This window comes from Pieris brassicae, chromosome 6, assembly GCF_905147105.1.
Source record: "Pieris brassicae chromosome 6, ilPieBrab1.1, whole genome shotgun sequence".
In the NCBI taxonomy this organism is placed as follows: domain Eukaryota; kingdom Metazoa; phylum Arthropoda; class Insecta; order Lepidoptera; family Pieridae; genus Pieris; species Pieris brassicae.
This window is the reverse complement of record NC_059670.1, coordinates 2783788-2793261: the sequence shown is the minus strand read 5'-3', so window position 1 is coordinate 2793261 and position 9474 is coordinate 2783788. Positions and strand designations below refer to the sequence as shown.

The following is a 9474-nucleotide window of genomic DNA, read 5'->3' as shown; positions in this document are numbered from 1 at the left end:
TTTTATTGGATTTGAAATTGGATCGAAATTTGGTAAAGGATCAGATAAATTAGGTATATAATAAGTATGTAGGTGATTAGTACGTGTCGTCATGAAACAATAATTTGTTCTGAAAAGAACAGTTAATTGCGTTACCGTTAGACCACGATGTCGAACTGTTCTGAGAAGAACACGTTCGTACCCTTCGACGGTTGCGCGCAACAAAAAGGACCTCGATTTTATTGTCTACGCACCCTTCGCATCTTGGTACCACATGTTACCACTAGTGGCCAGGTAGGATAATTTTTGTATATAAATCTACAGTTTTTAAAAATTAAACACATTCCACATTCCATCTTCACCTCTTCTCAACGAATTATTAGGAAGTTTTATTTTAACCAAATAAGGACCAAACAACCTAAAGTAAAACTACCCTAAAGTGGTGACCCCGAGAAGAACACCAAGAAAATTGAAGATGACGAACACAGAAAATTCCGGTGCAGAGCGTCAAGTTTCATCACAACCGTCGAGCCAAGAAGTCTCCGGTATCTCACTGTCGCTCCGTGTGCCACTATTCTGGCGCGACCAGCCGCTCCTCTGGTTCTGCAGTTTCGAAGCAGCAACCGCCGATCTGAAACGAAGCCAGGCCCAGCTCGCCCTGATGGTCATCGCACAGCTTGAAAAGCAAGGTATCCAAAACATCGCTGATCTCATTTGCTCGCCGCCGGAAGCAGATTACTACAACGCCATTAAAGACCGTTTAATATCGCTATACGAAGAATCTAACAGCGCACAAACGAAGAAGCTACTGTCGCAAGTTGAGCTTGGAGACCAGAAACCCAGCCAGCTGATGAGGCAAATGAAGCAGCTTAACAAGGACAAATTTCCCGAGAGCACCATCAAAATGATGTGGCTCGAGCATCTGCCGCCACACATTCGTTCCGTGCTAGCCGTCAGCGAAGCGTTTAAAATCAAAACGACACTTGACAACCTGACCTTGCTCGCGGACAAGATGATGGAAGTCCATACGCCGTCGCAACACATCGCTGCCGTCGCAACGCCTTTCACACCTGTAGCATCGCCACCAATTCTAGAACAACCAACCATCGACACCCTCATCGGTGAAATAAGAAGGTTGTCTTTGGAAGTTGCCGAGCTACGAGTACAACCGCGCGACAACTACCGCAACAGTCGTTCTCGCTACCATTTACAATCACGCTCGCGGAACGCATCAACAAAGCGCAACGAAAACCGACGAGAGTCGCAGATGGAAGATCGAAGCCGGAAAAAATCTCCAATGCCGTACTGCTATTACCATCATCGCTACGGTATGGACGCGAAGAAATACACACCACCATGCAGTTTCAAGCCCATAAATCAGTCGGAAAACTAAAAGTAACGCTGGCCGCGGCGGGAACTGGCGTTACCGAATCATCACACCGCCTTTTCGTTACCGACAGGGTAACGAAACTTACCTTTTTGGTCGACACAGGAGCCAATATCTCCGTGCTACCAAAGGCAAAAGGCTCACGCGAAAAACCACTGCCGTTTCAACTCTACGCCGCCAACAACACGGTCATTCCAACATACGGAGAGAAGTCACTCCAACTTGATCTTAACCTCCGAAGACCATACACATGGAAATTCGTCGTAGCAGATGTGTCTAAGGCAATCCTGGGAGCAGATTTCTTGCAGTACCACCACCTCATTGTCGACGTAAAAAACAGAAGACTGATCGACGGGAAAACAAAACTGGTAACAAACGCTCAACTCAGTACTGCAGACATACCTACAGTTCGTAGTATTGACATTGAGCAAAATTACCACAGCATACTAGAAGATTTCCCAGGCACAACCAGAATCACTTCAATGAAGCTTAGTCCCAAACATTCCGTTGAACACTTCATTGAAACAAATGGACCGCCCCTTCACTGCAAGCCACGCCCCATTGCACCGCATCGTTACGAAATGGTCAGGAAAGAATTCCAAAACATGATCGATCAAGGGTTATGCAGACCAAGCAAAAGCCCTTGGGCATCACCTCTTCACGTCGTGCCAAAGAAGAATGGAGACCTACGCGTGTGTGGCGATTACCGAAGACTCAACGCCATAATCAAGCCCGATCGGTATCCCATACCACGTATACGTGACTTCACATACCAACTCGCAGGGAAGAAAATTTTCTCCACACTCGACCTCAATCGCGCGTACCAACAACTGCCAGTCAGCGAACAAGATGTGGAGAAAACCGCCATCATCACACCTTTTGGTCTTTTCGAGTTTCCGCGCATGTGTCCTGGTCTAAAGAACGCCGGACAGACTTTCCAACGCTTTATTCACGAAGTACTGCGCGAACTCAACTTCGTATTCCCTTTCGTTGATGATCTACTCATAGCATCAATCGACGAGGAAGAGCACCGAAAACATCTACGCATCGTATTACAGCGACTAGAAGAATACGGCATCACCATCAACCCATCAAAATGTGTTTTCGGCCAGCCAACTGTGAAATTCCTCGGTCACCAAGTCACAGCGGAAGGAATACAGCCACCCCAAGAGAAGGTACAAGCTATTACAGATTTTCCAAAACCACAAACCGTAGAAGAACTACGATGTTTTCTCGGTATGATAAACTTTTACCGTGAAAATATCAAAGATGCCGCCACCATACAAGCGCCGTTAAATACCTACCTGCACAACGTCAAGAAGCGTGACAAAACTAAGACCGACTGGACCACTGAATCAACGCAAGCTTATGAAGCATGTAAAGAGAGCATAAAAAACGCCGCTTTACTTGCTCATCCGTCTCACCAGGCGACACTTGCTATATTCAGCGACGCTAGCGACAAAACAGCTGGTGCCGCACTCAACCAATTTATCAACAACTCATGGCAACCACTCGGCTATTTCTCGAAGAAATTCACCGACGCACAAACGCGCTTCAGTACCTACGATCGAGAGCTACTCGCCATCTACATGGCTGTCAAACATTTCCGCAAAATGTTCGAGGGACGAGAAATAATTATATTCACCGACCACAAGCCGCTAACTTTCGCTTACACAAAAACAAATACAAACAGCGAATCACCGAGACGCACCCGACAGCTACTTTATATCAGCGAATTTACCACTGATATACGACACGTCAGTGGATCTCAAAATGCAGCCGCAGATGCATTATCACGTGTCGAAGCAATCACCTGTCCATCGCCGATCGACTACAATCTACTTGCAGAAGCTCAAGAACGCGATAGCGATACCATTAAAGCACTCAGTCTACAGAGCAACTTATGTTTCAAGAAAGTCAACCTGCCCGTCTCAAACATCAAATTACACTGCGAAACTTCAACCTCACAGTTACGTCCGTACCTACCAGAAGAATATCGACGTACCGCATTCAACGCAGTACATAACGTTAGCCACCCTGGAATAAAAACTACGAAAAAATTAATTACGCAACGTTACTTCTGGCCCTCAATGAACGCAGACGTCAGCAAGTGGGCAAAAGTATGCCTACAGTGTCAGCGCGCCAAAATACAACGCCACACATCAAGTCGATTATCAATTTTTTCACCAACCGAACGATTCGAACACGTTCACATCGATATCGTTGGTCCGCTACCTACCGCGGCCAGCGGTCATCGATACCTCGTGACAATGATCGACAGAGCAACAAGATGGCCCGAAGCATACCCATTATGCGAAATATCAGCTGAAGACGTCGCCAAAGCGGTATACGAAGGTTGGATTTCCCGTTTCGGTTGTCCTGTAACAATAACAACGGACCAAGGACGCCAATTCGAAAGCAGAGTATTTGCATCTCTTTCTCGCTTACTAGGAATCGAAAAAACGCGTACAACTTCATACCACGCACAGTGTAACGGTATCATCGAACGATGGCACCGTGTCCTTAAAGCCGCATTAAAGGCAAGACTACAGACCGCAAGAAGTTGGATCAACGAGCTACCAACCGTCCTACTCGGATTACGCGCCGCTATGCGAAGTGACACCGGCGTAAGCGCCGCCCAACTTACCTACGGATGCAACATACGCTTACCCGGTGATTTCTTATCAACGACCCGCAATGACGTCATCAGGGACTCTGGCTACATCGATCAGCTGCGCGACGAAATACGTAACCTGCAACCAATGCCGAGTCAACCACACAGCAACACAAAACCCATATTCGTTCACCGCGACCTACAATCATGTGAATACGTATTTGTACGCATAGACGCCGTAAAGAAGCCATTACAAGCACCTTACGACGGACCCTATCGCGTGCTGAAACGAGACAGCAAGATATTCACGCTGCAGTTACCTAACCGTGAAATGAATATCTCTATCGACAGACTTAAACCTGCCTACACTATCGCCGAGCAAGATGTGCCTACTGATACAACAACGAGTACCTGCAACAAGCAAAACACATCAAGTGCGAGCGAACTACATGAACCATCAAATAGCCTGAAACATCAAAATGACAACACCCTGAAACATCAAGATGACAACAACCTGAAACAACAAGACACTGGGAACACCTCAATACCTACCAGAACAACTCGCCGAGGCCGCGTTATACGCCTGCCGGTACGCTTCGCTAGAGGGGGAATCCTGTAGGTGATTAGTACGTGTCGTCATGAAACAATAATTTGTTCTGAAAAGAACAGTTAATTGCGTTACCGTTAGACCACGATGTCGAACTGTTCTGAGAAGAACACGTTCGTACCCTTCGACGGTTGCGCGCAACAAAAAGGACAACTTTTTGCCGCGCCTCGATTTTATTGTCTACGCACCCTTCGCATCTTGGTACCACATGTTACCACTAGTGGCCAGGTAGGATAATTTTTGTATATAAATCTACAGTTTTTAAAAATTAAACACATTCCACATTCCATCTTCACCTCTTCTCAACGAATTATTAGGAAGTTTTATTTTAACCAAATAAGGACCAAACAACCTAAAGTAAAACTACCCTAAAAGTACATAAATTATTATAATTTTATATTGTTTTGAAAAATGAAACTTGCTAAATTTCTATATACATCAATATTTATATTAGATAGAAGGACAGAGATTGAAGTAGGAAAATTAATTTTAATGGACAACAGCGAGGAAATAAAGAAAAATTGGTTTAAGAGTTACAATATTCCGTCAGTATGAAACTATCCTGCCAGTTGTCATATGTTAACCAGACAGTTAAAATTTCCGAATGTATTATGTACTCGTTATTGTGTTCACCTATGTCATATGTCAAACTCTGTTTGCTAAGCCGTAAGGGAATGGCGATGTTATGCTAAATGTAAACATATTGATTAGTTACAATATTTTTATTGCAAGACAAGGTTGATCTATGCTACAAAATGGACCAAGAGACTGCAAAGAAACTTCTTATAGAAGCTGGCACGTTTGTATTTCTTGGTGTTCCACAGGAGACCCAATTTGGGATCGATATGCAATGTTGGAATACTGATGAAGACTTTCGTGGAATTAAAATGATACCACCTGGATTGCATTACATCCACTATTCCGGCGTTAGCAAAGGCACGGGCGATGTCTCCCCGAGGTAAATAAATAGAAAACTCTTACTAGTCCAAGTTTTAAGGTTGTCTTATTTTACCGCCCTAGTTTTAAAAAATCAAAAGATGTTTGATAGGATGCTTTGATTTATGATGCTTGAAGTAGAGTTGCTTATGTATTGCACATTGATTTCACATATTTACATTTTGTAACATGCACACTAATAAAATTAAGGTATGTAACTACCATAATATATTTCTGCTATTAAGTCTCTATAAAATTTTATGGCTTGTTATTTCTAATTTGTGTCCCATAAATTTTAGCTTAAATTATGTACAAGCTCTTTTATTTACACATTGAGTAGGTCTCACTAATGGTAACCTAGTATATTGTTGTTAAATAGTGAATATTTTAAGCAGTTTTAAACCTAATATAATCTATCCTAATTAAACTGAGAAAAAAGTACATATGACTTTCTCTTTACTGTTGGGTAATTCACATCTTCCAGGTCTGGATTCATGCATTATTTCCAAAAGAAAGAATTTCTAGTAAAGCTGTGGGACAAGAATCTTGAAGACATGAGTAAAGATGAGGTCACAGATGAAAGTATTCAGCGCTTGAAAGATAACTTGCTAACATTGGATAGACATTTAGGCCCTTATCCTTATGATATTTGGCAAAAGTGGAAACTACTATCTTCTCAGATTACAGGTAATATACGGAGTAGTATGGAGACCAAGAACCCTATGTCAAACCCAAGATGTTTTTGACATACGGAAATCACACTTAGTTATGTCACCACTCTGACAATTAAGAATAAGATATAAAATCAGAGTTTGAAGTCCGAATTTTTATGGAATTTTATGTTCATTTTATGTTTCTATAAGTAAATTTTTGAGGGAAACAAATCTAAATTATAAATTAAATCTGTCTAAAATAAGCCATTGCACAAAATGCCTGCCTTGCAGAAAATTTATTTTATATGAAAACACTCACTTAATAAAACAAAAAATATAAATTATAATCTGTAATATTACAGAGGACTTGGTAAACAGATTTTCACCGGAGAGTGGTCTGATTAGAGCATCTGTGGAATTACTATCAACTCCCGATAAAGACAGACCAAGAGGAGTAAAAACGTCAATAGATACTGAAGATAAGAATCAGGAAACTCCAGGGCAATCAGATGCAAAACGTGCCAAACGCATCACAGCTGCTGAGAAGGAAGCCTCAATGTTGCCAAATTTACAACCAGTGCCAGGTATTATGGGTCGATTAAGGAAATTTTATGAATCTTAACAAAACACTGTGTGCAATAAAAATTTACTATGATTGATTTAGTAAACCTTGTAGTAAGTATGATAGATTATTGAAGAGAAGAGAATTGTATAATGTTATTTAAACACACAAACGTTTTAGGGACAATTAAAAGATTTATGTAATTTTTTTGTAACTTAACAGGCGCTAGCACTGACAATTTAAGGAGTTAATTAGAATCATTTCTTAACTTGGTTCTTAAGTTTTCATTTTGGAATAGTAATTTAAAAAAATAGTAGGTACTTGCAAATGTTTATTGATATGTAATGTGAATGCACCAGATGCTCTATGGGTTTTATTTATTTCTGTCGAGTGGTTTAGCTGGTGTGATACACATTTTAAGCTATATTTAAAAATGATTGCAGGAGCATCGTTAAGATTCACTGAGATACCACATGACAAGTTTCCACCAGGTTCGACTCCGGAAGAAATCACCAAACACTACCTTGACCAGTCATACACACTTGAACTAATGATTGCACAACATGTTGAGTAAGTATAAACATTTTATGATCAACATCCAAGTTTCAAGAATAATATTCTGGCATATTACCTTGTGTGTGTTTGTTTATATTTTATGAGTCATTGCTATTCAAGTAATTTTTAATAGGCAAGTAGGTCAGCCACCTATCCCTGACGAACACGCCGAGTTTTTGGGTCTAAGGCATGCCTATCTCATACAAGTGTTAAATGCACATATTCAGCCGGGGTTCGAATTTACGACTACAGGGATGTGAGTCGCACGATGAAGCAAGCTTGTAGGCTTACGCCGACGCTGCATTTTTATAAATCTGAATTCCTTAATAAATAAGTTTTTTTAGAAAGTTCTAGATCTCAAAATATTATTTATTTAGTTTTAATATGACACACGATAGCTTTTAGAGTCATTATCTTAATATATATAAATCTCCTGTCACTATGTTTGTCCGCGATGGACTCCTAAACTACTTGACCGATTTTAAATTAAATTGGCACACCGTGAGCAGTCTGGTCCAACTTAAGAGATAGGATAGCTTAGATCCTTAATTATAGTCGGAATTATATTTTATTTTTTAAATTATTTGTCTATAATTAATTGACAGTCACAATTATCTGTTAACTCCAAAAGATTCTAATGGATGTCAATACTTTTCGACTGGATTGAGTAAGTAATCTATAGATGGCACTGCTATGGTAAACCGACAAACTTGTCATATAAGCTACAATTCAATATAATGATTACCACGTGTTATTGAGGCTAAAGTATAAATTACATTTATTTTGTAGTTAACGAAATACCGTGAAATTCATTTATTTCTACTTTTTTAAACTTTTGTGTTAGCATAGCCAACCACATGTTACTTAGACCGAAGTGTAATTCAAATTCAAATAATAGTGACGATAATACAGTGAAATTATTCTTTAGTGTCGCGGTATTAAGGCTAACTAAAACCACATTAAGGAGAAACGAAGTTCGCTGGGGCAGCTAGTGTTTTATAATAATAAAGGGGTATATATGAAAATTAATTTCAATTCATAAATATTGTAGAATGTAAGTGGTTAAAATCGTTGTTCTCTGCTTATTGAATTGAATGAATAATTCCTTGAGTAAGAATATTTTTAATTACCTATCTACATTAACAGTTTGGGCTGCCCTAAGTATTTAACCTATAAACTTGCCAACTTTTTCAGACCGCTTCACATAATAGGTGAACTCCAATTCGCATATCTATGCTTCCTTATCGGTCACTCCTTGGAAGCATTTGAACATTGGAAGAATTTAGTGATACTTTTTTGCTCCTGCGATGAGGCAATACACAAATACCGTTCAGTGTTCTTCCATTTCATTCGCACAGTTGAAGTGCAAATTGAAGAAATGCCGGAGGATTTTCTAGCAGATATTGTCATGAACAAAAATCTTGTTTACAAGAAACTTCGGGAGTTTTTTAAAACAGCCTATGTGAGCAAAGTTGATGGCCGACTCTTGACAATGATTGAGAGGTTTAAAGACAACTTAACGGACAAATTACAATGGGATTTTACAGGATTGGACAAAGATGAGGAAGATGAGAGGCCGGTGATAGTCAAAATTGATGAACCAATAGATGATTAGATTTCCAATTAAATATTGAACACCAACTAACTCATTTAAGGCGAGAGTGTTGCTATATATAGTATGCTATATATAGACGCATTATGAACTGAGGCTTCGGGTCATATATCATATTAACTGTCTGCCTCGCACTTACAGGCCTTATGGAGAGGTGTAGTGATGTGCGTAAGAATTGTACAGGTGCATATCGATAACAAGATAGAAAGAGAAGAGAGGTATGCTAAATTCTGTTAAGTATCAATAGGAATTCTTTTTGGCTATCTGAAAATAAAGTTTTAATTTTTTAAGATAAAATGTTTGTTTCAAAGTAATTATAAAAAAAAAAAACTATATAGATCGTGATATGGCCCTGAAAAGGGCCGTTGTTATTTTTTATCTAGGCATATTTTGTTGTTCTTCAAAAATCCTCATCCGTATCTTTCGATGACGCATCGACACCGCGTGCGCTGGTAGCTAAGTATCGATAACGGTACATTGCGTGCCCGTTACTACTGTCAGTGTCATTTATTGCTCGACGACTCAGTCCAAAATGCGACGACTAAAGTCCTTTATGGAAGTTGAAGAAG

General features: G+C 40.1%; 2 protein-coding genes across 2 annotated transcripts; both read left to right on the top strand.

Annotated features, from left to right (window-relative positions):
- The first annotated feature begins 640 nt into the window (after positions 1–640).
- LOC123710599 lies at positions 641–1372 on the top strand. The gene has a single exon (XM_045662614.1). It carries the CDS (start codon positions 641–643, stop codon positions 1370–1372), a length of 732 nt encoding a protein of 243 aa, XP_045518570.1.
- A 3865-nt stretch (positions 1373–5237) lies between these two features.
- LOC123711139 (protein AAR2 homolog) lies at positions 5238–9104 on the top strand. The gene is made up of 5 exons (XM_045663564.1): positions 5238–5545; positions 6008–6210; positions 6539–6760; positions 7182–7308; positions 8488–9104. Exons 1-5 carry the CDS (start codon positions 5343–5345, stop codon positions 8906–8908), a joined length of 1176 nt encoding a protein of 391 aa, XP_045519520.1. The 5' UTR covers positions 5238–5342; the 3' UTR covers positions 8909–9104.
- Positions 9105–9474: the final 370 nt, after the last annotated feature.